Source organism: Canariomyces notabilis, assembly GCF_033297395.1.
Source record: "Canariomyces notabilis strain CBS 508.74 unplaced genomic scaffold N656scaffold_6, whole genome shotgun sequence".
Classification (NCBI taxonomy): Eukaryota; Fungi; Ascomycota; class Sordariomycetes; order Sordariales; family Chaetomiaceae; genus Canariomyces; species Canariomyces notabilis.
The window spans coordinates 22,087-49,711 of record NW_027041828.1 but is presented as its reverse complement, the minus strand read 5'-3'; the positions used below and the strand labels follow the sequence as shown (position 1 = coordinate 49,711).

At 53.9% G+C, this 27,625-nt stretch overlaps 7 protein-coding genes across 7 annotated transcripts; 2 read left to right on the top strand and 5 right to left on the bottom strand.

Annotated features, from left to right (window-relative positions):
- Nucleotides 1-1,106: 1,106 nt before the first annotated feature.
- Nucleotides 1,107-2,746, bottom strand: N656DRAFT_566177 (uncharacterized protein). The gene is made up of 3 exons (XM_064810117.1): nucleotides 2,374-2,746; nucleotides 2,085-2,171; nucleotides 1,107-1,983 (listed from the first exon to the last, which is right to left on the bottom strand). The coding sequence occupies exons 1-3, from the start codon at nucleotides 2,534-2,536 to the stop codon at nucleotides 1,382-1,384; spliced, it is 852 nt and encodes a 283-aa protein (XP_064671601.1). The 5' UTR covers nucleotides 2,537-2,746; the 3' UTR covers nucleotides 1,107-1,381.
- A 1,282-nt stretch (nucleotides 2,747-4,028) lies between these two features.
- N656DRAFT_566071 (P-loop containing nucleoside triphosphate hydrolase protein) lies at nucleotides 4,029-5,713 on the bottom strand. The gene is made up of 5 exons (XM_064810116.1): nucleotides 5,499-5,713; nucleotides 4,736-5,434; nucleotides 4,447-4,671; nucleotides 4,279-4,387; nucleotides 4,029-4,214 (listed from the first exon to the last, which is right to left on the bottom strand). Exons 2-5 carry the CDS (start codon nucleotides 5,320-5,322, stop codon nucleotides 4,065-4,067), a joined length of 1,071 nt encoding a protein of 356 aa, XP_064671600.1. The 5' UTR covers nucleotides 5,323-5,434; nucleotides 5,499-5,713; the 3' UTR covers nucleotides 4,029-4,064.
- Nucleotides 5,714-6,305: 592 nt separating this feature from the next.
- N656DRAFT_566048 (uncharacterized protein) lies at nucleotides 6,306-11,393 on the bottom strand. Its single transcript, XM_064810115.1, has 4 exons — nucleotides 9,087-11,393; nucleotides 7,349-9,011; nucleotides 7,065-7,294; nucleotides 6,306-7,013 (listed from the first exon to the last, which is right to left on the bottom strand). The coding sequence occupies exons 1-4, from the start codon at nucleotides 11,208-11,210 to the stop codon at nucleotides 6,435-6,437; spliced, it is 4,596 nt and encodes a 1,531-aa protein (XP_064671599.1). The 5' UTR covers nucleotides 11,211-11,393; the 3' UTR covers nucleotides 6,306-6,434.
- Nucleotides 11,394-12,947: 1,554 nt separating this feature from the next.
- On the top strand, nucleotides 12,948-13,762 carry N656DRAFT_796546 (uncharacterized protein; the record flags this gene model as incomplete). The annotated part of the gene is made up of 2 exons (XM_064817539.1): nucleotides 12,948-13,079; nucleotides 13,136-13,762. 2 exons carry the CDS (start codon nucleotides 12,948-12,950, stop codon nucleotides 13,760-13,762), a joined length of 759 nt encoding a protein of 252 aa, XP_064671598.1.
- A 15-nt stretch (nucleotides 13,763-13,777) lies between these two features.
- On the bottom strand, nucleotides 13,778-15,227 carry N656DRAFT_565800 (uncharacterized protein). The gene is made up of 2 exons (XM_064810114.1): nucleotides 14,241-15,227; nucleotides 13,778-14,184 (listed from the first exon to the last, which is right to left on the bottom strand). Exons 1-2 carry the CDS (start codon nucleotides 14,815-14,817, stop codon nucleotides 13,793-13,795), a joined length of 969 nt encoding a protein of 322 aa, XP_064671597.1. The 5' UTR covers nucleotides 14,818-15,227; the 3' UTR covers nucleotides 13,778-13,792.
- Nucleotides 15,228-16,769: 1,542 nt separating this feature from the next.
- Nucleotides 16,770-17,579, bottom strand: N656DRAFT_705933 (epsilon subunit of F1F0-ATP synthase N-terminal domain-containing protein; the record flags this gene model as incomplete). Its single annotated transcript, XM_064811312.1, has 5 exons — nucleotides 16,770-16,802; nucleotides 16,851-17,029; nucleotides 17,097-17,250; nucleotides 17,390-17,419; nucleotides 17,478-17,579. 5 exons carry the CDS (start codon nucleotides 17,577-17,579, stop codon nucleotides 16,770-16,772), a joined length of 498 nt encoding a protein of 165 aa, XP_064671596.1.
- Nucleotides 17,580-22,865: 5,286 nt separating this feature from the next.
- N656DRAFT_796543 (Arf-domain-containing protein) lies at nucleotides 22,866-26,993 on the top strand (the record flags this gene model as incomplete). The annotated part of the gene is made up of 4 exons (XM_064817538.1): nucleotides 22,866-25,086; nucleotides 26,277-26,420; nucleotides 26,498-26,563; nucleotides 26,653-26,993. The coding sequence occupies 4 exons, from the start codon at nucleotides 22,866-22,868 to the stop codon at nucleotides 26,991-26,993; spliced, it is 2,772 nt and encodes a 923-aa protein (XP_064671595.1).
- Nucleotides 26,994-27,625: the final 632 nt, after the last annotated feature.

Sequence of the window (27,625 nt, the reverse complement as noted above, 5' to 3'; positions counted from 1 at the left end):
CGCAGAATTGGATGTGATAACGATGCGCAGAGATCAGGAAAAGACCATTGCCGTTGACTCCAGGCCACACCAGAGAGGAATATCTTCAGCGAGCTGCTCACGTTGGGAGTTCAGCCGTCGGCTGGCGTGCTTCTTGTCCGAGACAGCGGCGGGACTGTCCGGATCGATAACCGGTACATGCGCAGTGATACACTAACATTACCAACGTTACTAAGGTATCTCGGGTATGTACTGCAGAGTAGGGGGTTGCCTATCGAGGCCCCGCCTTGACGCTAATAAGGTATCTCAAGCCTTGACGACAGCTCCGGCGCATGCCATCCGACATCGCCGAACTACAAAACCGATCCGCCTTTTATAACCTCACTTGCATCGTATTTTTCTTTCAGCCTCATTCGACGATCAACTTGGCATAGCCTCGACCTGCAGCCTCTTTCGAGATGGCCAACTCGTACACACGAGCTTTCTTACGACATCCAGGATCCAGAGCGGCTGTGGACAATGCGAGGAGCTGCAAAGAAGATCTGTCATGCGTCATAAGCAAAGCACTGCTAGTACGGATGCCGGTAACCTGGCGGGATTGACACAGCTGACTATGCCTCCTGGCCGTCTGGCCGCTCCAACGACGGTCAACACAAGAGGTTCTCTGTTGAGATCACTTCCCCGACCGCAACAAAGGTTGCCGGGTTCCAGTGCGATCATCCAAGATATCTGGGTTACACTGCCATCGGTGGTTTTACTAGGGTTGCCACGAGGGTGTCCCTTTTCACGCAGCCTACTCTCTCACAAGAAGGGCTGCAGCAGCTGCGGGAATCGTGGTCGTCCAACGGCATAGGCGAAAGGCAGGACGAGACTGTCATTGGGTATAATATCCGGTTCCTGTTTTCCTTCATTGGGCGAAAAATGGTTTGTCCTCCCAAAGACCCAGGTCCAAGCGCGAGGCCGGCCGAGCTTCTCACTGGCTGATGGCTCGTTAATTCTTCGATGTCTCCGGAGTAGCCATCCACCAGCCAAGATGATGGCTCAATGGACACGATGCATCAACAGTAACCCTGGCTGCGTTCCACAAATCAACACGGGATCTATTAAAGCAACAACCTTGCATATGAACGGCACAGGCGGAGGAGTACGAGAAACCGCCGAGATCCCGACCTCCCCGTGGTGAGCGAGTGAGAAGGCCGTGAAGCAGCAGCTGCTCTCGACAAGAGAATCCACATGATCGGGTCATGTCTTTTATTTGCTGGTCAACAGTCTTGATCATCTGCAAAAAGAGCCAATTGACGGCAGCAGGATGCGAAAATACCTCTGCCAAAGGATCAATGGCTCCGTGGTAGCGAAAAAGCACCCGCGATCAGGGACCTTAGCTACCTAGCCCCGCAAAAGGCTACGTCCTGTGGTTGTCACGATCCACGGCCTGGGCAAGATCTTGGTCCACATTCGTAGCGAGGGCGTTTGCACGACGACGGACGGGGAGGACGGGAGGAGGGCAGAAAACGGAGAGGGGATCAGACAAGACGTAATTGTTCTCCTCTCTTGCCCCCACCAACAGGCCATTTTGAGCCCGCTGTTGCATCTTGCAGCCTCGATCCCGTTTTCGGAAACCCCCTGTTTTCCTTTCTGGGCGCACCGCGAGTAACGAGTGTGGGTTGCATCGTGCAAGGGGCAACACAGGCTGACCACAAGGAAGGAATACCGTTAATGCTCGAGGACTGCGCTGATCGTGTTGCATCTTCTTTCTGCCCATTGTTTCTCCCCCTTTTTGTCTACACACGTGTAGACTATAGCCGAGGAATGCAGCTTCCGGAGCTTCGTTGCCCTCATCTCCGGTCAAACTCCGATGGACAACTAAACCAACAGCCACCACACGAAGTCTACTCGGTATGCAACTAAAAGCTGATAACCGATACAATAAAAAGCATGGAACCAACGGGCAACGACGTCGTCGGCCGCACTGGCAACCTCCAACCTTGCAGGACTTGATGGTTGCTGTTGCAAGTGTTCTCTAACTTAGCTCAGAAGCTTGAGATCCATCTGTAAGCAAAGACGGGTGGGGGCTCGGCGGCAAAGGGAGACTTGGCGAAACGGACCAACTTGGTGATGACAAGCCCAGTGAAGGTGGGGTGGGATAGATGCCCGTAACGTTAGGTATAGCATGGCGGCGCAGCCTCCCTCTTCTAGCGATGAAGTAGGGTTAGCGTTGAAGTTACTAAGGAATTCCTCATCCAGCAAACCGTAGCTGCATCTTCATATTACGGAGTAGCAAGAGGTCAGGAAAATAGCGCGCTTTGCTCCGCTCCGCAGATCATTCATTCCTCCCGTCGCTTGAACCGGGTGCGACGCCGTCCCTTACACCTTCTTATCGCCGTTCGTACATACCTGTAATCAACGCTACATCGTTAATCAAGAGGAGGCTCACAGTCCAGGCTCTGTCTGGAGTTGGTTGGTGCAAGTTATTGCCGTCCCGTCGCGCAGCAGCAGTACCGCAGCATGCAGCCACGCAAGGGACCACCAGCGTGTGTTGGATGGGTGTTGATTGCATACATATTCCGTCCTACTGTAAAACTCAGTCGTGTATTTCTGGATGTTGGCCCCAAGATCAACTCCCGCTTGGCCCTAGCGTCATGCAGAGAACATAGGGATACTGTAGCTTGGGTACCTTACCTTACCTTACCTTACCGTTATCTGTCAAAGCAATCGAGAGGTTTAGGGCCAACTTTCTTCGTCTCAACTCTCTATGCTGCAGAGAGCAAGCTCAACAGGGCTGCAGGATGCAGAGTTCTGGCCCGCGACCCTCAAATAATGTTACCGAAATTCAGTTTATCGTATAACGTTACGCCCAAGCACGAGGTCTGTACGCAAGGCTGAGAACTTTGCTTCAAATCACTTGTATACTCGGTACTCGTGCAGGTAGTACACTAACTTGCCGGCCGCCTCCTTGCTGCCCTCCCATAGCCTTGTATCACATTTCACAAGCGCGCTGGGGGGCCATCATACATAACGCCCGGCCTACTGCGGAGGCCAACTTGAGCCCCGGGGCCGACGTGGGAGGAGTTAGGTATGTACAGAGTATGTATGTATGGAAAGCCGGCCAGGCCGAGCCAGACAGACCGGGTCGGATAGGGGAACTACATCACACCACACTATTTACCTTACACAAACGTCTTCTTTAAGCGCCTATCTAGTTACATGTTGCAATGCGGAAAAAAACCAACAATTCGGCCGACCCTTGCGGCTTTCCACAGCCTTACCACCAAGTTACACCAGCCTGCCGGCAGATGACTTGGGCCGACGCAGCGGCATGTAACGTCTTGGAATGGAGCGGCGTCTCCCTCACTCCTATGCAGCACATCTATGTAGGCAGTCCGTGTCGTTTGGCTCAGGCGTGCGAGGCTCTGAGGCGTCATCCCTAAGTTAGATGAAACAAACGAAGGCCAGCTGAGACAAGCAACCAGAGCTCGAATTACTCTGCTGCATACACACAGATACCCTGCGCAACAGGGAGCATCCACTAAACATACAGCTACATGGACACCACAGTACGAGGACATGTAAACACCATCCCTACTCTCCCGAGTGCTCCTTATAACCGCTGCTATGCCGAGCTCGGTATCTAGATGCCATGCTAAACTCCAAGGTGACAATCATGATCATCATCAAAACGTTCCATCACTTCTGGACAACGTCAACTCGTTCATAGTCTTCCTTCTGTTCCCCCTTTCTGGGAAGTGGCGGGGCTGTTCTCAATCGACTCCAAAGTCCATCCGGCTCGGGCGTTCATCACGGCAATGTTTCCCCTGATCGGTGTCAGTGAGGGAGACAATTTTTGCCCCTTGGCCATCAATGGCCGGTCTGGTCTCTGGAGTCGACTGGATGCCGCTGGGCCCGCTCATATCGCTCATGGCGCAGAGCGGCCTGGCGGGGCGTGGGCCGGGTCGGCTCGGCAGGTGTCGTGCAGCGAGTACTTCCCAACCTCACCAGCCAACTTGGCCTGCTTGTGAACCCGAATTTACCGCTTGACAATTGTGACTGAGGCAAGCGGGTCAGCATCCCGAGTTGCAGGGCTTCAATCACGGTACTTTGAGCAAGAGCCACTTACCTATGTCTTCATCGGCCAATTCATGAGAGAGCCCCACACGCTGCGGTTGGTGCTTGACCGACTTGCCGTAGACGATAGCAGTCTTGAACTGTTCAACAATACTCCGATGGATAGCATTACACTAGCCGTGGTTCATGCCCGTTAGCTGCTGGTTCCGCAGAAGCCATACCAAACTCGGCACTTACAAAATCTTCAACAGTGCACCTTGTCGAACGTAGCACGACCGGTGATTCATAATCCGGCATCTTGCCCTTGGGCTTGGTGTAAACACGCACCAAGTTCAGCTTCTCCCACCTACCCGCAAGTCAGATCTCGGCCAAGTCAAACGGAAACGCAGGGGAACCAAAACTAACATGGCCTCCATCAACTCATCAATGTTCCACCCGTGTTCCGAGCTGATGGGTACCGAGTTGGGGATACGATAGAGCAGATCAAGCTCCTCGATGCTGATGCTGTCAATCTTGTTGAGAACGTAAATGACGGGTATGTAGCTGCGGCTCTTCGCTTCCAGAACGTCAATCAAGTCATCGATGGTGGCATCGCACCGGATAGCGATATCCGCCGAACTAATCTTGTACCTGTGTTTCCATCCGCGTCAACAGCCGCTGCAGGCAAATAGGAGAAGGCCTGGGAGATACTCACTCGCTCATAACCGCCTTGATCTCATCATGGTCGATATGCGTCAACGGCACCGTGCTCGTGATATTCAATCCGCCCTTATCCTTCTTCCTGAAGGTGATGTTGGGCGGCTCCTTGTTGATCCTGATGCCAAACCCTTCCAACTCGGCCTCAATGATCCTCTTATCCGTCAGAGGCTTGTTGACGTCAAGCACGATGAAAATCAGGTGGCACGTTTTGGCCACGGCAATGACCTGCCTACCCCGACCCCTGCCGTCCTTGGCGCCCTCGATGATTCCCGGCAGGTCGATCATCTGCAGCGCCGCGCCGTTGTACTTGACCTGACCCGGCACGCTGGTCAGCGTGGTGAACTCGTAGGCCGCCGCCTCGGAGTGCTGGCCCGTCAGGCGCGACATGAGCGTCGACTTGCCGACCGAGGGGAAGCCGATGAAGCCGATACTCGCGACGCCCGTCCGGGCCACGTCGAAGCCCGCCCCGCCACCGCCGCCGCCGCCCGACGGCGTGAGAAGCTCGCGCTTCAACTTGGCGAGCTTGGCTTTAAGCTGGCCGAGATGGTACGAGGTGGCCTTGTTCTTTTGCGTTCGGGCCATCTGTTTGAACAGAAGGGCTGGTTAGATCCATGCTAACGAACGGGGAGTAGGGGCCGCTGGGGGAGGGGGATTGGCAGCTCGGCCAACGTACTTCGGCCTCGATTTCCTTGATCTGTTGAATGCGCGCAGATATGGTTAGTTAATGGGTCGTGGTCGCCTTGTCGAGATAGACGCACCTTGTCCACCGTGGTCGCCATGATTTCTACGTGTCAAGTGCTGCTTTGTGTCGTGCGTGGCCGATCTCTCCGATGTGAGATTCCAGTCTCGAGCAGTCTCGAGTTTGGTGCAAGCGGCAATGGTATCTAGCGGGCTTCGGCGATAGCGTTGAGCTGCTGTCGATGTCGGTGTCGATGTGGAAGTCGATGTGGGAATTTTGATGGTGGGGCAAAACTTGAAGTGGCGGCCGTGCCAAGACCCAATGTTAGGCGGACGGGCGAGTTTGGTGCTTCAGCCATTCTTTCTCAAAGTCACAGCGGGGGCAACACCCAAATCACTTGAGTCTGCGCCAACCCGACATTAAATACAGCGAACTCATCTCGGACTATAAGGGGCTCAACATGGATTTGTCTCGCAAGTCTGAATTGCCGTCATGACATTCGTTCACAATGTTCATGCAATGCCTCGTTGGTTATATACAGTACAGTTGGCGCTCTCGACCCTAAGCCGCCCACACGAACCCCAAACTCCTCCTCCCAACACCGGTTCCAATGGCCACCACTTAGCCCCACAGACTCGCCCTTCCAGGGGAACAAAACCCAAACATGCTGTGACATGAACACTGTGTGTACTCTTTACCCATGAAGCTACATCTACTGCAAAGCCGTCAAGGCAAGTCTCCGGAATGCGAGCGCTCATAGACGAAAAATTCAAGCCCCCTGGCGCCCGCTGTTCGCTTGTGACTCCATCTCTTTCTCTGATGCGTCGGCTGCGGATGGCGGCCCAATGCAGAGTCCCAGTTGATTTCTCGCAGGTTTAGATCGCAGAAGGCACCCCGATCTATCCATGTTTCCGGCCTTGCTCTTCGAAACAAATGAGAGATAGATTTTCTTGATTTTGGGAATGGCAACCATATTGTCTTTGACCGCAGTCAGACCCGTTGTTGCAGGGCCTAGCTAGTCACTGCTGCTATTGAGCGTGCCGTGGATCCCATTGACCAATGGTCGGGCCTGTGCCGGGCCTGACTCGGAAGAGGGTGAAATCGGCTGGTTGCTGGTTCCGTTGGTCATTGCTGTCGTATTTAGCCTTGGTGAGTCCGGACCGTCGGCCGCTGCCACTGCCATATGGGAGGAGACACTCGTGGGAGACGACCGCACGCCGTTTGGCACGACTTGCGACTCAGCATCGGTCACTCGGCCGTTGAGCCCCTGCTCCTTGCAGAGCCTGCCGTATGCCGGATTGTCCCGCGGGATCGCGACGAACCCACGACGCGGGACTCGTTGTCGGCGGAAAGGTGATGAACTGGCTTGCCTGAGACTGGGCTTGTCTTCTGATACCAGTTCGCCGTTAATGAAGTGCTTATTGCTTGGTGCAAACCCGTGGAGGTCGTTGACTTCTGGGTCGCTCTTCCACTTCTGGTGCGGTGTCCAGCTTATGGGCTGCACTCCGTCTTCCGGAAGCTCGCAGTATGCCATGGTGAGTTTCACGTGGCGGAGGTGATGCGTGGTTGGGACAAGGTCCATAAAATCGGAAGCCTAGAAGTCTGTCAGGACACACAGCATCAAGCACAGGTAGACTCATCTTACCCTGACAAAGAACATGTCCATCGCAGCAAACTTCTCCCACGCCTCTGCCCGGAGTCGCTCGAGCATTCGATAGCTCATCTGCCGCGGCTCGTTCCCTCCGTAGTATTCTGGGAGCTGCTCACCGAGCTCGTAGAGACTCGGGGTTGTCAGCGCATATCGGTCTGACTCTAGCCGCCAGATGACTCGCTTTGCAACAGCTGATGCGGGTTTGCGTGGCCAGAAAGTCGTGTCTGTTTCTCCATGTTAGCTTGGTTCGGGGCCTGAGCGCAGGCGAGGGAACACACATCGCGATAGGCTCAAATCCTTCTCTCCCAGGAGGAGGGCAACTTGCGTGTTGAGCAACCACTGCTCTCTGCCGGCCGGGGTGCCGGTCGCCTCTGGGCAGATGCAGTCATATCGAACTCCCTGCATCATGCTGAACTTTTCCGCCACCTCTGGGGTCTTTGGGTTGAGAGAGCCATCAAGCCAACGCAAGAGGGGAGGGAGTTTGGCCAGGCGAGCCCGTTCCTGCTCCAGACGAGTCCGCCGCATATCGGCCTCTCTGGCCGCACGTTCAGCCTCTCTGGCCGCTCGACGGCGCTCCATCTCCTCCCTAAGTGCGCGCTCTTTACGTTCCTGCTCCCTCCGCTCCTCCTCCTCGCGTTTCCGCCGTGCTTCTTCAGCGGCTTCACGCTCAAGGCGTTCCCGCTCAAGTCGTTCTTCCTCCTCTCGCTTCTTTCGTTCTTCCTCTTCTCGCCTCTTCCGCTCCTCCTCCTCCTTTCGCTTTCGCTCCTCCTCCTCTTTTCGCTTTCGCTCCTCTTCCTCTCTCCTCCTCTCCTCCTCTTCCACCCTCTTCTTCCTCTCCTCCTCCTGCAAACGACGCCGTTCCTCTTCCTCTCGTCGCCTCCGCTCTTCTTCCTCATCGCGTCGTTTCCGCTCTTCTTCCTCTCTCCGCTGTTGAGCCTCCTCTTCTTCCCGCCGAGCCTCCGCCTCTGCAAGTCGCTTAGCTTCTTCAAGCCGAAGACGCTCTTTTTCTTTCTGCTCTTTTTCTCGACGCAGCCTTTCTTCTTCTTTTCTCTTCGCCTCCTTCGCCTCGGCCTCGAGTTCAGCCCGCCTTCTTTTCTCCTCTTCCTCTTTCTCCTTTTGTGCAGAGGACCGAGAGTCTGAGGCATCCTTTGCAAGGGGAGCGGCATCGGGCATCTCGACATCCGGATCTTCGGACTTGACATGTATGCTGCTCTCCGAAGAGACGGATTTGCCTGATTCGCGGCGACCATGTTGTAGCGATTCTGCCTTCTTCAATTTTGGCATAGGTCTTCGCTCTTCGTCCTCTCTGGTCTTGGAAGGGAGCCTACTCCCCGTTGAGGCCGAGGGAGGCCTCGGGTCCCGAGGTGTGGGTGCTTTAAGAAGTCTGTCGTCGGATTGGCTAGACTTTGGCCGTCTTTCCTTACCGTCGGCATCCACGCGTCTTCTCTTGACTGAGATTTCGTTGCCGTCTTTGTCCATAGATGCAAGGTGAGGAGGAGTTTCGCTGGATCTGATCCGCTTGCCTGTACTCTCACCGGAAACAGATAGCCTGTCACGAGATTCGTCTCTCTTGAGAGCCTTCGTCCTGTCGTGATATTTCTCTGCCTTGTGCGTCTTCTCGGATTCCTCCCGAGGGCTGGATGGTTCCTTCAATGTAGAGGCATTAGAAGTCAGACTAGGACGCCGTTGCCTCTCCCGCTCTCCCTTTAACTCCCGGCCAGAAACGAGCTTCCGCCTTGGTTTGACCGCCTCCCCCTCGGAAGACGCCACAGCGAGATCGGACTCTGCGCGCTGTGCTTTTGCAATGGGCTTTGCAGCAGGTGATGCCTCGCGGTCAGAAATGGCGATGGCTGGAATACGGTCCTCTTTCTTGGGCCTGCCGGGACCTCGTTTTGGAGAAGTCTGGTCATCCGGGCGCGCCGCAAGTGAGCTTGACCGACGCTTTTCCTTGGGGCTGGCAGTTAGTTTCGACGAAGCCGGCTTTTTGCCTTCCCGCGTAGGGCTTGAAGCTTTCCTCTTTTGGGTCGTTGAGGGCTCATCCTTTGCATCAACTCGCCGCCTGGAATCGCGATCTTGGTCTCGTCTGCCGGGGGATCGGACTTTAAAGCTCTCTTTATGCGTCTTTTTATACTCGTTATATGCATCCTTGAGCATGTGCTCTTCGTCCATCCAATTCGGACCGCGCCGTCTTCTCGCAATCTCGTAGTAAGTTTCCCCTTTGAAACGCCGGGTAGGATCGAAGTCGTTTTGATCGAGAAGAAGTCTGATTACCTTGATGTTCTCTTGCCCGATAGCAGCTAACATTGGAGTGGAATACTCTCCATCCGAGATTGGGGAGGGATCGGGATTCGCTCTGCCTAGGGCGAGCAAGAGCTGCATGACGATATCGTGGCCTCCTCGGGCGGCCGCTACCATGGATTCCGGATCGTCAAAAGTCTCTCTGACTTGGAGAATGCGCGTAACAGTTTCCTCGTCACCACGGGCGGCCGCCTGACGGAGAGTTTTGTCGTCCATGGGCATGTACAGCAGATGATTGCTGGTTTTAGTGGCGCGCACTGTGCCCGCTCTCCGTCCGCCGCCGGCGTGGATGGAGCTCGACGCTCCTGGGGACCTCCGCGGACTCTCCGGCCCGTGAGAGGAACGAGCATCGGTGTGATCCAGGTGGTGCTCCTCGGAGGTTCGCCTTCGTTCGCCCATCTTCTGCTTGGCTTCCTGAAGAGCACGCTTAATCTCATCGGCATGATCCAGCTCCTCGTTCACCCGATCAATGGGTTCTTGGCCATATGCGTTTGCCTTTCGGGGGTTCACACCAGCGTTGAGCAGTATCTTGACGACTTCTAGGTGTCCGTTCTCTACCGCGTCGAGCAGAGGGGTGTCTTTGTCATGATTGACACAATCGAGATTGCAGCCAGCGTCCACAAGCAGTTTCACGATATCGTCAAACCCATTAAGAGCAGCGATCTGGAGAGGGGTGTTGCCGGCATAGTCGGCTACATTGATGTCTTCGGGACGTTCCTGCAGTCTCTGTTTCGCCGTCTCGTACTCTCCCTTGGCGCAGGCCCTTGCAAGGAACGTCTGGCCGTGTGCATCCAGATGCTTCTTGTGCGGTGCCATTTTCGCAGGGGAAATGGTGGATTCGGCGGTTGCAGGAGTCGCCAGTCCACGCAGCTTGGAACTGCGCGGGTATGGGCTGCCGCTGGCAGATGAGTCGTCAGACTGATAATCCATCGACTGGAGCGGTGCAGGCACCCGCTTCTTCTTCTGGCTGAGTCCATTGGAAGACTGCCCAGGCAGCTGCGTCGAGATGCTCCGCCGATGGGCCCGGGAGTGAGGGGAGGTAGACCCAGCTCGGGCCAGAGATGACGGCTCATGATGCGACTTCACCGGAAGGTGTTGTTTGCGAGACGCGTCCAGTCCAGAGCCCGACGTGCGCTGGCGCCGAACCTTGCGATTCTCTGCTTCATCCTCGGAGTCTGGCCGTGGCGCTTTGCGCTTATGAGGCACTACCTTGTCCACGGATTTAGCCTTTTCCTTAGTTGAGGATCGGCTGGAGTCTACATGGGCCGCTTCGGAATCCGAACGTGCGTTTGAGGGCCGGCGACGGCGCTGGGGCTGCGGTGGTGATGTCGGGGCGGAGCTGAGACCACTGGAGCCGTCCTTTATTTTTGACTTGTCGGAGTGCTTCTTCTTCTTGGCGAGAAGAGAAGCTGCTCCATCGTTTGAGACAGTGCCAGTGACCGGCGCTGACTTGTCCGGCCTCTCACTGCGGTCGGGTCTCTCGCTTTCGCGGTCCTGCTTCAGATTAGAGGCCTTGCGACCGAGCGATACTGAAGGGGTGTCTTCTGCATCGCTCTTGTCCTCGTGTTTGATGCCCTTGCGAACTTTGGAGGGTGAGTGGCCATCCTTGCCTGGCAGCACGATTGTCTCGGCATCGGAATTTCCGTCTGCGGTACCGTCGTCGTCGTTCGAGCGCGAAGCCGGTACACTTAGCCTGCCGTCCTTGAAAGCCGGCTCGAGTTTCAGGGCGCTCGATGACTTGGTTGCGGACGAAGGCCTGGGATGATCTGTGTCGCTGCCAGGCCGCTCGGGAGAAGCAGCAGGCTTCGTAAAGGCGGGCTCAGCAGCATTCTGCGCATCCATGTCATTTAATTCGGAGAAAAATGACCGTCCTGCACCATCCTGGTCGCTGCGGGAGGCCGAGAATTGTGAACGAGACGGAATGTGATTGTGTGCAGCGATGGAACAAGTCGAGGTAATAAGTTGTGCGCTTGACGAACCCGGATGTTCGAGGGGATTGAAGAAAGTCGTTTTAGCTGGAGAGAGCGAGCCTGGGCACAGACTCACTTACGCACAGCCGCCCCGGGGACAAGTTGGCAGGAAGAAGAGGGTGCGCAGCGGCGTGCCGTAGCAGGGCGGGGGAGAAAATAATAAAAAGAGGATGTTACACGAAAGACCGGACGAAAAGCCTGCAGACTGGTTCAAACGATATACTGATACAGGCTGCCGTTAGAGATGGCTGTGGGATTTGTGGAATGTTGGTTTGGCGACAGAGTGTGATTTTCGAGGAGCCGGGACAGGTCTTCGAGCCACAGGAAGAGGTGCATTTGTTGGCCAGGGCACCAGAGGAAGGCAGCCGTGGATAGGCGGGAACCTGGAGATTCCCAGATCAAAAGTCTGATCGCCACCTCGGTGATTGGCTGGGCAGTAAGAGTACGGTAGGCGACATGATTCCTCGGCGCAGTGCGTATTCCAGCGCGTTGGACCGGGGTGTGAGGTGGGTCTCAGAGCCTGGACTGCAGTGCAGGACCACTCCGTAAGAGGCCTAGCGAGCCTAACGTTAGGTAGGTGCGCATTCCGTCGCAACCAGCGGATGCAATTTCAAGAGAGCCTTCCCTTCACCCAAGGTAAAAAAGGCTCTCAAACCCGACTTGATGTGGTTCCCGACTTCGAAATTTAAGGTAGTTACCTGTTGCCATCCGCATCCGGAGCAAAATGCTTTCGTGATCCATTCTTTTCATTGCCAACCTCCCATTCAGTGCACTGTATGTCCTATACATACATACAGCAGCATCGTTTCCGTTCGGATCGTTTCCTTTCAGGTATTGTATGTACGTACAGTACATACCTTCGTTCGTGGTGGATTGTGGAATGGATGCTTGTTTGACAAGTCTGACTTCGACCTGCCGGCCATCGATGCCTACCTAGGTGTTTCACCAAAATCTCTAGCCCGAATGCAGTGGTCCTCCTCCTTTCTCCTATATAGGTGAGGTGCTTCCAGTTTCGAACCGACTAAAACAACGGCCTCAAATGCTAGGACAACGGCCTTGTCACCCACACTAAAGATTTGCAGAGAACTACAATTTCCCCATCGTACTCCATACAGTCAAACGCCATATTGCCCACTTAAACCACACACCTATGCAAAATGTTGGGTGCACAAAGGGAAGGGAGTATACTCTCTACCTGACATGACCCTATATACTTGAATTGCTAAGTTTTACTGGGTGCATTCATGCGTTTATCCTTTGATGTAGTTCACCGCGAAAATTTGGTGTGGGTGACATGATGGAGGCCGTCGTCCTAGCATTTGAGGCCGTCGTTTTAGTCGGGTCGTCCAGTTTGCTTCTTTGGCCGGCTTTCAGTTTCCTAGTGCAACTCTAATTAGTACTAATTAGGTACCCCAACAGAGCCTTGCCCCTCACCATTTCCTGGCATTGACCCTGGAGTGTGCAGAGGCCCCTGCAAAGGACCTGCCTGACTCACACTACACCAGGTTGATCGCAAACTTCCAGTTTGTTAACCACAGTCATCTCTGCTACAGCGTCGTTTGCGTCGCACTTCCAGCTGATAGGGGCAAGGTGCGGAATTACCGTCTCGATGGATTCATACCCTTCTCAGGTCAATCTCCCGGCGAAGCTGGAGGCCAGTAGGATAAATGCGCTACCACCCGCCGCCTATTATATCGCCGACTTCATCAGTGAAGATGAAGAGCAAGCAATCCTGCACAAGGTAGCTCGGCGCGCATCTCTTGGATTAGCCGCTGCATCTGACCCTGTATCGCAAAGGTAGAAACAGCACCCAAGGCGAGATGGAGGCAGCTTACGCATCGACGGCTCCAAACCTGGCCGTCGGATCTCGTCAAAGACACGTTACTCGATGCCCGGCCGCTACCCGACTGGTTAGAGCAGCCCGTTGTGCCGCGCTTGCTCTCAATCCCGCTATCTGATAACGAGCCGAATCTCTTTGCCACGAGCCCCCATGGTCGACCGAACCACGTCCTTATCAACGAGTATCCCCCAAGCACAGGTATCATGCCGCACAAGGACGGCGGCGCGTACCATCCCGTCGTCTGCACAGTGAGCCTCGGCTCCAGCTTGTGCCTCAATCTTTACAAGAGCAAGGAGGATGGCGCGCTAGACCCGGAGCCTGTATGGAGAATTCTGCAAGAACCGCGCAGTCTCTTGGTTACGACTGCCGAACTCTATTCTGAGTATCTCCACGGCATAGAGCCGATCTCAGCCGACGTAAACATCTCGGAGCAGACCATCGCTAACTGGAGCCTGCTGCGCTCGCCGTCGCTCTACCGAGATGGGCTCAACCAGCGAAAGACGCGCATCAGCCTGACATATCGCGACGTTCTGAAGGTCTCGAAACTGGGAAGCAAGCTTGGGCCCATGTTCAAGCTGCCGTGAGTCGGGTCCGGTTGACGCATCGGAAAGCGCTCAGAAAATGAAAGGAATCATGTTCCACTTCTTCGCAACGGACCCGACCCCGAACTTATCGGCATACCACTTGCGGGTTCCCGATGCCGTAACTCCGAGATTGACTATGACGAAAACCAAGGCACACAGGAGCGTCCTGTTGCACCAGGCGCCGCGTGGAGCCGCGGCGATGGTCATCGAGAGGTATAGGAGGCACTCGCAGGTATAATGCGCGCAGATGAAGTGGCGAAACAGGCCTGCTTCCGGTAATGAATATTTCTTCAACCCAGCAAGGTGTTTGTGACACCTGTACTGGTTGATCCAGGCGTACAGAAAAACCGGCAACGCGACCATCGTTTTCCACAGAGCCCCCATTTTGTCGTTGTTAGCGGTTGTGACCTCCATGGTTGCCGCTGCACCGTGGTCAGCGATATGATCTCATGGTGTACCACGCAGATGGAAACCCTACCCGATCCTTCGACCCATATGGATACCCCAATGAAGAGGTAGAAAAGGAGGCCGAGAAGCCAGTGAACAACCCACATGGTAGATTTGGATGACTGCAGGATGAATGCATGCTCGAAGACACGTCTGGCGCCTTGGAGGAACAGCATAAGCCAACTCACCCCAACCTGCTCCAGGGTAGCCGATGGCTCCCCCGAAGCTGCCTGGCTGGAGGCAATCAGACGCCATATGGACCCGCCGGTAAGGTATTGCACAAGCCAGAAGACAGAAGACGCCACAGACACCACATAGAAGGCGTTGAACCAGGAATGTGGTACTTGTGTCGAGGATGTGAGCGTAGCGGTGAGCGAGAGCAGTCGGCCCTGGCGTAAACGGTGAGCAGGTGGAGGCCTGCCGTCAGCTGGATATTTCTGGGCTTTGCGGGCGCCATAATCAACCAGCAGCGTCTTTGCATCACAGGGCATTGCTGCCACTGCTCCTACGCCTCCAGCCGCTAGGAGGAAGAAGGCCTGGCACCATTGGGCTGGGCTGACTCCAGAAAGAATTACAAGGAAACCCTGCAGCAGCTCATGGCGTCCCATCCTCTCGTTGCTCTGTCGGGGTTGTTAGGTGGCCGGGAGCACAGATCTCGGGTGGTTGATATCGCAGCGACTGTGATGTATACTGACCTCCAAGCTCGTCGCCAATAATAGGTATTTATTTTATTTTCGGGCTCAATTTCTTCCGCGCCGCGTCCTTCCACCTAGGCACCTGGTCGACGTTCAGGTGTCAGGTGTCTCAGGCACACAACCTGCGAGACTCCGAGAAAAGAGACGAACGAACTGTGCCAATTCGCGCTCTCACTCGCTGCTCCCACCTGTTTCCCTAGTAACAGCGCAGAAAGTTGCTATATATATTCTCACTCTGAAAGTGATACTCGTTCCCCGTTTTACTCGGCGCATACAGCACTAATCGCCCTTGCTAGTAAACGTCTTCCGCAGGACCCCGCTCTTGCTATTTTCCCCTTCCTGGTTACAATGGCTCTGATGGCCAAGTAGTACGGAGTAGCGACTGGGGATTTTCTTCAGACGCAGAATAGGGTCCAGATCTTAGCTTGCCCGCATCATCATCATTCTTCACAACACTGACTGCCACCCTATCCAAACTATCAGCTGGAGTTTCAAACCGTCAATACTAACAAGTGCTGTTGCCATCCTCTCTTGCTTCCCACAGTTCGAGCTGCCAAGGGCTTTTGCTGCTTCAGCCGCCTCTGTGGCGGGACACGGCGAAGAAGGCCACAGCTACTGATTGATGCCAATGTCGGCATCTACGGCAAGATCCCGGCGTTGGACATGACGATTGCAGATAAGCGTATAGGGACCATTTCCCTTCCACGAGACGACTGCTCGGCGCTTCGTTGAGCTAGGTCTGTGCAATGGACTCTGGCGTCAGCCAAAAGATCAGCACCGGGTAGAGGTAGTGTGCTGTGGCTGGCTGGTCAAGGAGGGAAAAGGGGCATTTGTGCTGTCGCCGGGCTTCAAGGCGCTTGCGGAAACGATGCCCTATGAAGGCCAATCGTGGTGGATTTGCTGCTGTTCCCCGATACAGAGCTGGCGTCTGGAAGGAGCGGTAGTGTGATGCTGAAGGTAGATAGCCAGGCGTTTCCTCGCCCCGGAGATTGTCCTGGTGGGCCATGGACTGAGTGCCGGTGGAGTGAACCGGCATATAGCTTTCAAAGACCGCCTGACTTCTTGAGGCGTCCTGCTGGGTATGTGCCTCTTTGGTTTTGGGTCTCTCCGTTTCGGTGAGATGGTGCTTCAATAGGACGGCGTTGAAGGGCGTGCCTTGCGCATACAAGGAGTTGAATATTGGCGACCTAGCCGCCAATGGCTTCTAATTCTCTCCACGATGATGGTCAAGCATGTCCTCCATCATGTGGTGAAGAGCAGTTGACACTACCCATACTGATACCGCTGGTCCTACTTTTCCGAAGCCTACCTTAAGCCACATGCCACGTCCCCTAATTATCCCATCAGTCAGCATATCGGGTCCCCTCCTAGCCTGAGCATACCTTCCTGGCCAAGTTCAGCCTCTGAGCCAACCATATCTGACTTAAGCCATCACGAATATCCAAGCTGCAAGTGCTCGGTGGCTGGGACGGCCTGCCGTAGCAAACAGGGCAGCCCAGCCCTGCCCGCCGCTACCGCACTGAGACAGCTTAGCGTCTCGCTATCGGCACCCTCAGACTGCCTGGGTTCTCTTGTTGTCATATTTCGAGGCAAGACCAAGCATCTCAGGGGTTGTAAGAACTATGTCGGCCCATAGATATATGCTGCTAGAAACCACTACGCATGTCGGAGGAGCTATCAGTATTCCGCGACATACGTCCTCAGAGCGATGATCAAGCTGGATATCACAAGAGACATTGCCGGCTAACCACGCCAGGGGATGCATCATTAAACTGCGGTCAAAAGGAAATCGCCTGGGGTGGCGTCTCTTCAGCTGGGGAGTTTCCGGTGTATACTACAAGGTGACTTTAAGGGCATTTACACATCTATTTCAGGGCAGCCTGCAAACTCTCCAGGACCTGACCGCTGTTAGCCGTTGCAGGGATATATTATAATGCCAAACTCACCTCCAACTCGATCTTGGCCTCGGCAATGTCCTGCTCGCTGCCATTGCCGTTGGCAACCTTCTGGGCCTCGGCAATCTGCGCCCGGACGGCATCTATGCTGAAATCCTCCAGAGGGAAACCTTCAACCGCATTGATGCTCAGGGCCGACTTGGGCTGAACAACGGCAAAGCCCCCAGAAACTGCAAGCCGTTGGGCATTAGCTACAAATCTCTTTCCAAAGCTCGGTGCTCCACATCCGGGACTTACGGAAGAACCGCTTGGTGCTGCCGTTCTCCTCCATGATCTCGACCACACCGGGCTTCAGCTGCTCGATCGACGGGACGTGGTTGGCAAGGACACCCATTTCGCCAGACTCAGCAGGGATGTTGACCTGAACGGCATCGTGGGACCTGTAGATCGACTAGACGCGGCAGTAAAACAGTTAGCTTTCCCGAGCCTGGCCTTCGTCGTGTGGGTAGCTTTTTGGTTTTCGTGTCTCGGCCGCGGCAAGTCATCGAAGCAATACTGTATGGTTCACTGCAGATATTGATGCGCCGTACCTGGTGGGGAAGGGATAAGCTGAGCTTGATCTGCTTGCAATGTTAGCTGAGTGTGAAGCTGTTCGCTGTTTGCGGCAAAGAATCGCACCTTGTCCGAGACAGCCTCGGCATAGCCTCTGCGCTGGACAGTGGCGCACAGGGTAGCAGGGCGCGCCCGAAGAGCCGCACGGGCAATGCGGAGGGAATTCATGGTGGTCGCGATCTCAATTGAGTGCAATGCGTCAGCGAGGCTACTCTTCGTCGCCGTCGAAGCAGATTCGGCCGCACGCCCAAAGTCGCTTAGCCGTGGTGGATTGCCAAGGATGGCGGAAGAATGTTTGTGCGGTGGTCATGAACATGGCCAATCAGGTGTAGAGGCCTGAATCTTACATCTTGGCAGCGAATCAAACCACATACCGGTAATTTACTGTAAGCTGCTTTACAAGGATACTGTACGTTAGTCACAAATGTTACCTGGAGGTTTTCCTTTCTCAATACCCCGTACTCCGTACTGGTAATTATCACCGTTACATTAACGCTAGAAGTCCCCTATAAATTTCTACGTTTTGTTGGATAGGAATCAGAAGTGGGGAGTTGACCTTCCCAGCTATCCTTGCGAAGCCAGAGGTCAGAAACTCCCACCAGCTTCACCGCGCTCCCTGAAGCCGCTGTAATCCGCAGCTTGCTCATGATGCATAGCGCAGCTCATCAATGGCTGGCTTAAATCCCTCGTCCAAGGGAGGCTTGCAGACCGCTTCTAAGGATGCTTGTCTGGGCCAAGCCCAGGCCTGGTCTTAACGAGACCCTTCGCTATTCGATTGCTTGTTATTGGCTGAATATACAGGAAGCTTCGAGGTCGGTCTTTTGAAGATCACGAATCACTAACATCGCCTCTGGTTCACGAGTTCTCGGTTTCAGGGTACAAAATTGCGGACGTCCATGATGCGATGCATCGCATCACCTGGCAGGCCTTAGGATACGGCAGTTACTGTACCCTAGCGTTTAGGGTCAATGTCATGGCTGGCTGGCTGGCTGGCGGCTTCGGCTTCCGGTCTTAGGATCATAGGCGCTCCTGGGTCAAATGGCGCAAGCCCGTTTGCGCGGGCTAAGAGATGCGAATCGCATATCCCACGTGCCAATGCATCCGAAACGGCGACCGTCTCCCGGCCATGGAAGCATTTGAAGGGTGTCATGGCCCCCCTAGCTTGTGCATACATTAGATCTCTGAGGAAACTTTCAAGCTAACATTAGTAGGGATTGTGAAATCATAGGTAATCGTCGAGGCACTGCATCCAACAGGCAATCTCGGCATTTTGCCCACCTCCGCTAATCGGCCAAAGAGTCAGAACTCATGAGCGTCCTGGACTCCTGGACTGCCGGCTACACCCAGGAAAGAAGTCCCCATAGGCCGACGCCATAGTGTGCTTCGTACCGTATCATAGTCACTTTTGAACCTTCGCTTTCACCTTCGAACCACATCCGATCGCCAGCGATCGGCACTTGGCTTACAAAGAAACTCGGATCCTCAGAGCGACTCATCGATCCCGTCTGGTAACGCTGCGGCGGCCTGCCCCGTGGGTGTAGAAACCCCCGCACTCTTGGATGCTTGAACTGCGGGGTCATCTTGTCTGTTTCAATGCCTTGAGGGGCTTGTCTATGTTTCAATGCCATGCCTACCATAAATCGGCTTGATATTGTCCAGGGCAAAAGCTTGTTGGATGAGATGTGTACGGGTCCTCTTTGTGGCCGCTGGGACTTGCTGATACGCATCAAAACACGAAGTGACGAGAGACCACTCAATAAGCCTGCGCCATGTCGGACCCTTTGGGCTCAATCCACTTGACTCATTCCCGAGTAGCGCATATATGAACCATGCGCAACTAGCAGGTTCTGGCCAGACTCGAGCCAGACGATCAGCATTCAAAGAGGCAGTGAGGAGTGGCAAGTCTTCGAATGCGACGATTCTGACTAAAGACCACTACGAATGAAATGCGCTGAGCTCCAGTGGCTAATAAGATGTGCAGCTGCTGAACCGCACTCAAGCCGCAGTCTCTTCTCAACCGGTGGAAACATTTCAAGGATTTTTAGGTGGACTCTGTGGAGCAGCGAGAGGTAACAAATAAAGACGAATCAGATCCTCAGGACAAATTCGATATGACCGGACATCCATAGGTGGTGGGTGGGGTCCTCTCGAAATGGCGCTTTCCATCCGGTCTTCTCTCGCTCGTCTTTCACAGGTCGTGCGCCCGTAATTATGTGAGGTGAGCGCTTTGCCTCAACAGCACCGTTGCATGCAGCCAGGTAGCTGGTAGATAGCCACCGACAATTCTCTGATCCATATGTTATGGTATGCAACGCAGCAGATATGCACACACTGCCGCTCCTTACTGGCCGGGGAAAGAAGCAGTAGGATCCCCTACTCTCACAACCTGGGAGATAATGTTCGCTGCAGTCTGATCCATAGACAGGCTCCATACCACTCGACAGTTGGATTGCAAGCCGCCTGCAAGTCAGACGCTCCATCTGTCTGTCTCGCCTGGCCTGCAGGCTGCAGGGAACTCCATCTGAACAAGGAGCTTACGCATTAATATACAGTAGTGCAAGTACAATACCCATTGTAGATACACTCAGGTATGCACACTGAATACGGTGAAGCATCTTGACGCCCTCGGTGTGAAACAACTTCGTCTGCAAGTGTTCCAAGAGCACTTCAAACCTAGCAACCAATCATAAACATCCATAGATACTCAAGTAGGAGATATCAAAGCCATGCGGTACAGTACAAAATATTGAGAAGCGGTGGACATTTGACCACACTGCACCAAGATACAGGTATGGTATGTACTGTACCTGAGGTATGTATGTAATTTTTGTACTGTCCACATGTGGAGTGTCTCTGAGAATCACTGGAACGTCTGGAAACCATTGGGCCTCATGCTGCTGCGATAGAAGGGGTTGGCTACCTATCCCTTTTCAAGGAAACAGCGGTATGTATGTAGGTCCCTTCCTTGTCAATGTAAACACAGAGGAAAAGAGGAACGCGTTCGGCCCATTACCTTTAGGTTGCATCATCGCGGCATGCGCTGGACTGGACATCCGCGCTGTCTAGTAGGGCCAATAGGTATTGCTGGTTTCACTGCGCAGTAGTTTACACAGTTGGCTACACAAAGTTCGAGTCCTGCTGCAAAGTTCATTTGCATGCATGGTATGAACGTCATGTATGGAGAGTTCTAGAGTCGTCTTGTGAAGTTATACTAGCGGAGTTGGCTCGCTAACGCTCGCCCGTTGATTTTTCAAGCAAACCACCGCCGACTATACTATACTATACCCTTCGTCCTACAACTACTACAAATAGCCGATTTTACAGTAACATTTACCGTTCGAATATTCAATGCTTACCGTTCAGGATATCCAATGCTTACCGTTCAAGATATCCACTTACCGTTCAGGATATCCAGCGCTTACCGTTCAGGATATCCAACGCTTACCGTTCAGGATCAGAGGTTCTGCTAAGTCTTCTTTTAACCAATCAACATCTTTGAAATACACTAACAGCGACAGGGTACATAAGCGTTGGAGGTTTTGCAGGGAAATGGGCTTATTCTTTAAGAAATTGTTAAGATGGTCCGTGTTCTACAGCCAATTGACGGGTGTTTAGCTTAACAAAATAACCGGGTTTTTGAAAGCCAGCGGTAGTTAAACGTTCTGCTATGCTTTGCTTGCCATTGAGCAGTTGGGAAGATGGAGGGTCCAACGCCGCACCGAGGCCAGTAAAACGACGGTCTCAATCCTGTAAACGACTGTTGCACGGACTACTTTCCACACATTCTGCTCACGCCAAGCCATTTGTTTTACACCCGCTTTTGTACTCGGAAGTCGGCACCAACTTCAAGATAATATAGCAGACCCGCATGTACTGCAAAGAAAATGAATTAAGCTTGTATACTAAGGCCTAGAAAAGGCGACTTTGAGCTAAGTAGCTTAGATCGAAATAGAGTTGAATTTGATGTAAAAAGACACTTGTGGCGTGTAGGAGTTGACACAGTCGTTTTACAGGATTGAGGCCGTCGTTTTACTGGTCTCGCGCCGCACCGTTTTCGAGTGAACATCTGTTCCGTTCTAGCGTTAAGGTACTGTGTAGTGCAACCACCATTAATCCCCTATTTTCCTCCACGAAACCTCGAAGTGGGGTTCTAGGTACCTGATGTCCGTAGATCAGTTCTACATTATTGGATCGACGGGACAACAAACGTAAACTTGAATGTAAGTTAAATACAATACATCCATGCTTATGCCTCACATTGCTAGCATGAAAGGGCCTTTGTGAGATGTAGCGGAGGCTGCTAGGCAATTGGTGCAGGTGGTTTCTTTGTTCTAGCGGTGGGTGGTTAGTGGTTACCTCAGCGCTAAGGTAACACCACGAACCTGCCCAGGCGGGCTCCCCTCTTACAGTACAACCCTGGTTTGTTTGTTAGCGCGGGACTCATGACAGCGGTCCTGGTCCTAAGATCAAGAAAGATGCATCTCAACAGCCATAGGGAATGATTCAACACGAAAAAATAGAGCACCTTAGCAATGCTTAGGATGGCCGTCTTACTCGCGCGTTTTCCCCGTTGAGAAAATGGCTGTTTTGCTGTCGAGATCGAGACCTTGGGGTTGACCCTTCACTTCAAGTCAGGCGCTAACGAACAAACCAGGGGGGTATTGTAGAACTGGAACGGCCCACCGCCGATTACTGCAGCTCCACTGTCGAAGGGTTTTATTTCCGCCGTTTTGCCCCGTCAATAATTCGCCATCGGCCAGGGCAGCCAAGGCCAGCCAAGTTTAGTGTCCGTTGACCCTGACTCCCTCTCTTTTTTTGTAGAGCCAGGTTGCACCTGTGGTCCTATCCCGCTCCGAACCCTGTTCTTTCTTCCTGCATCTCACAGACTGTTAGACAACCTCATCGTGCTCTGAGTACTCCGCTGGTCTAAAAACCTGATAGTTCATTTCTCCATATTTTCCACGACATCCTGCCGAGCACACCATTTTGTGCTGCATTTTCTTCCCAGTAACGCTTTTGACCCATCACACCTCGTTTCCTCACTCCCGACGTCATCCCTCCATCTGCCATAGGCCGACTTCACTCCGACCTTCTCGAAGCCTCGTAGGTCGACGGCCACAGGCCGTACCTGGACGAAACCACCACCAAACACACTCTCCTTGAGACTCACTCTCTCCTGCCGACAATGGCGTTGCGGTTATAGCAATACGGTCCCTAGGGACACGCCACCTAGTTTGACAGGTGCAAGCTCTTAAGGTCCAAACCAGATCCACTGCCCCCTTCAAGGGCTGTCTTTTCTGGACGGACACTCTCCGGCCATCAGCCCATCACGATCTTTGTCTTAGTAGAAAAACCCCTCTTTGAGGGCGCCGCAACATCGCCGTCCATCTCAAGGGCGACTGTTGACTGGACTATTTGTCAGCCGGCCGCTGCACGCGTCGGCTGTCCGGCAAGATGGAGAACCAAGCACCTCGAGACCACGCAACGTCAAACGTACTGGCGTGGACTGCCACACATTCCGCAAATGTGGAGCCGTCAGTGGAGGAGGATGCGGGTGCTGACGCCGACGAGCCACCGGATAATATAGCATCCACGTCCATATCGAAACACTTTCAGCGCACGCCTATCCGCCGAAGCAGCGAGCAACACGAGTCTCTCTTGACCAAAGCTCTACAAGTTCAGTCGGATGACGAAGCCAACGATTCGGGATCTGTCCGCCGCCCTACGCGACGACGCTCTATCACAAGCACCACCAGTCTGGCTTCGACTGTTGAACTTACTTGCGGCACTGGCATCACTACGCCTGCTCGCACAAGCTCTCCGAGTCCACGACTATGCAGCACCGGGTTCATTCCCCTTGATGCTGCCACGGTCGGCGGAGCCAAGGATCCCGCGGTCCATGCTTTGGAGAAGAAGCGCTGCATTTCCTTCGCTTGTGCTGCGAAGCCGAGCTCTAACGACAAGCCATCAAAGGGACCGGTCTTCAAGGCTGTACGGGATAATGTGGGAATGGAAGAAACGCCGAAGAAGATATGTATCAAGTTTGCTTGTCCGCCACAACCTACCAGAGTGACGGACACACAGAAACGGGAGCTCCCTAGGCCGCTGACACCAGTCCCGAGGTTTTTGCCGAGCACCCCAAAGGGCTCACCTGCCCTTGAGAAACGGCGGTCTTCGTCAACCGTCCGTGCTCTTCGCACGTTGACCCCTCGAAAGTCACCCAGCAGCCCGGTCACGACTCGGAAGAAGTGGATAACGGCAGAGCCCCATGATCTGAAGAGTGAGTGCGTGCGGTTCCACGAGTTTGCAAGCGACGAACCACAGGAAGACGACTGGATACGGCGTGATGATACATGCCCGAAGCCCAAACTCACAATCAATGATACGCTCAAGAAGGAGAACGCCATTCGGAAGCTGGGTAAGGAAGCTGAGGAAGAGGCAGATTTCGAGGAAGAAGTTGAGGATGAGGAGGGAGAGGAGGAGGTGGAAGAAGAATACCTGATTGACGATGAAGACGCTGACGACGCCGATGATGACGACTTGGATGCCGACGATGGGGGTGATTCCGATGACGCTGCCGATGGCGAGGAGACCGTGGAGGGCTTAACCGACGATGCCGATACTGAGGAGAGATGGGACGAGGGAGCTTCTGATGGATACAAGACGGATAATGAAACTGGATTCGCCGAGTCCGACGATGAGGACGACGGCTTGGTATTGTGGACGGCCCGTGTCGGTTACTACCAGTCGCTGTCCGGTGCGGCATCCGGCTCTCGCAAGTTGTCGCCAGGCGAGAATTCGGATTCCTCTGCTTACTCTAACCGAGATGCCGGCCGCTCCCGCAGGAAGAAGCGCTCGAGAACCCCTGCCATAGATTTCCGACCACCTACTCCCGAGCTGCCCGATAGCACTGATTTTGTCTGCGGCACCTTGGACGAGGACAAGCCCTTGGAAGAGGCATACATCTCGTGCGTTGAGGCCCGGAAGCGAGACAATCAGCTGCTCATCCCCCAGGATATCGATCCCAGCTTTCCTACATCCGAACCAGAAGAAGAGGCCGAAGAGCTGTACCGGAAGGGCTACGCCGAGAGCGAAGATAATCTCTGGCTTCACGGCGAGCTTGAGGATCTTCATCACGAGCGTGATCGCAGGGGCCGCAAGAAGGGAAATGTGCCGTCTCCAAAGCGATGCCGTTCGCCACCTCCGAAGCGGCGCCCCTCGCCTGCGCCGAAAGTGCGGGGTCGCTCCCCTCGGAAGCTTCTTGATCAGCATTCCCCCCGCAGGCTGCGGTCTCCAGCACCACTTACCATGGGATCTAAGTCCCCTGTCGCCTCGCCAATGCAAGAAAGCGAGGGCATCGCTTTCAAATGCCTGGGGTTCCAGCCTGACTTGACTCAAACAAAGTCACTGCCTAGAGCGCCCGGCATGTTTCCGCATCTCAAGGCGCGTAAACCGAGGACGGGCGTTACCAGCAAGGAGACGCACATCAGAGGTGCGATTGACATCGTCAAGGGGCTCGAACAGAAACGCCAGCGACGCAAGGAAAAGTTCTATCAAAAGTACTACAACCGCGCGCGCAAGGAAAAGGCGCAGGTCAGACGCCCACCTCCCGGGCAAGGCGCAGAGCGCATGAGGGAGTTGGGCTTGTTCATGGCAGGCAAGGCCGGCGGCCATGGTAATTATGTACTCTCCATCTAAGACGGACGGGGGCTTTTCTGATTGGCATTTTCACCATGCGCGGGCATACCCGGAGATACACTATGGGTTTTGGAGCGATGGCATTTGATGACTTTGCTGATTATAGCCTGGGCGGGTACGCTCGTTCCTTCGCTTTACGGCCATGGCGCACTTTGGTTATGTTTGGTGCTTTATTGTTTGTTTGTAATTACTTGGTGTTAGACCAGGGAGGTTGCGCTGGAATTCTGTCAACGGTGCGTCGGGGAGCGCCGAGTCTAAAGTTCGCCGTACATATTGTATTCTCAATCGTTTTACTTTTCCATGCCTCGAGTTCCTCCTGTCTTTGGCCCTGTCAGGCGGGTTTTTTGAAAGAATGCCTACGCAGCAAAACAGAACAGACTCGTTTCCCCCACAGTTGTGAGTCGACGACACGGTGGTCAGGGGCTATTATTTGATTATTGCATTGCCTACAAACGCTGGTCGGACTAACAACCAAGGTAGGTATGTAATGAAAGACTAGAGAGCAGCTTGGTAGCACCGTCTCTTGCTCGAATGCCTGGATGCGACTAATACTTTGGAACCCCCGTGTTGAGCAACGGAGAGGTAAGGGGTTGACGTTGGATGAATTGAGCCTGAGAAGTAAGGTGTCAACTTTTGGTAAAGTTTGTCTGCCATCGGAGCTTGCCGCTGATGGTGGCCCTTGCGTTGTGCATGCTGGCCAATTCCTGCCAGCTATTTGGGATTCGGGGATCGACCGATTGCGATTCCCACTGCCCTTTCTCACCTGTCGTCATATCAGCACCGCCAACTCATCGAAAAGAAAGACCCTTCTATTGCTGCTCGTTTGGAACTCGGTGTGTCAAACCACCTGGTGCAGGAAATATTTTTTTTCCCGTTTTCTGGGCCACAAGCTTTATTAACAGGAGCGAGAGAGGGAAAGAGGGCGAGAGGGAAACGTGAGCTGACCATCCGCCGCCGGACGCCGAATTCAAGCAAAATCAAGACAAGATGTGGATTATCAACTGGTGTATGTTCCCTCACCGTTGTCTTTTCAATGCCGTGGATTCGAATTTGATTTCCTTGACCTGTTGGACGATGGCACGAGTTCCGGAGTGCCTCGGAAAGCGGCCGCGGCAACGAGGGAGGAGTTGGGAATCGACTGATGCTGACGCTGCATGTGTTTTATAGTCTACGACGTGCTGGCGTCTCTCGGCCTGCTGAACAAGCATGCCAAGCTGCTTTTCCTGGGTCTCGACAACGCTGGAAAGACGACGCTGCTACACATGCTCAAGAATGACCGAGTTGCGATCCTGCAGCCAACACTGCATCCGAGTGCGTTTGGCCCTTGTCATGTACTACATATGACAGATATGGACAGGGAATTGCTAACGGTTGCTGCGCCGTCGTAGCTTCGGAAGAGCTGGCGATTGGCAATGTGAGGTTTACTACTTTTGATCTGGGCGGTCATCAACAAGGTACGTTGCTGAATTCCTTTTGCGTTCACTGGGAAGTCATGTTATATTGTCTAGAGAGCTAATTAAGATATGTTTGTACCCTACCGCAGCCCGCCGTCTCTGGAAAGACTACTTCCCCGAAGTCAACGGCGTTGTCTTCCTGGTCGACGCCAAGGACTACGAGCGATTTGCCGAGGCAAAGGCCGAGCTTGATGCGCTGTTGTCGATGGAGGAGCTGGCCAAGGTACCGTTCGTCATCCTCGGCAACAAGATCGACCACCCGGATGCCGTGTCGGAGGACGAGCTCCGCCACCAGCTTGGCATGTATCAGACCACGGGCAAGGGCAAGGTGCCACTCGAGGGAATCCGGCCCATTGAGGTTTTCATGTGCTCGGTGGTCATGAGGCAGGGGTATGGTGACGCTATCCGGTGGCTGTCCCAGTACGTGTAGGATCTTGATGGTGGTTCTGGAGGCGTTAACGGAGAGGGGATGGACGGTTGAGAGAGGGTGTGGGGCCTAAACATAGGAGCAAGACTTGGGCAATGCGTCTTGGCTGTTGATGGGGCAGGCCTGCAAATTGGAGCACGCTGCTTGATCAGGCGGATTGGAAGTGACTGGGACTACAACATGGCAACTCAGTCTGTTCTACGATATGATACGACTCGGCAATTATACCTTTAGTGTTTTCTGATTACGGGGGACATTAACATTGGGTGTGTCTGTGCCATTTGTCCATTCACCGCGGAGGGATGAAGGCACACTCGCCTTGCACTATTGCGTCTAGGGAACTTCCATCCTTCGCTGTGGGAGACACCATAAACGCACCCGAGGCATAACTGAGATACGGAGTAGGCTATGGGAGTAGTCCTGAGTCCTGACAGGCCACGTATGTACAATCTGTATATGTTCTTGCGCACCTAGCCTGCGCAGTGACGTAGATGAAACTCACATCACATGCGGGTTTCTAGGTCGTCCAGATGTGTTGCACACTGTAATTACTGGGCGTAAGGATTACTGGCAGGAGTTGGAGGCTCGTAATGTACATACACTGATTGTGATTAAGGTCTTAGTAGCCTAGGCAG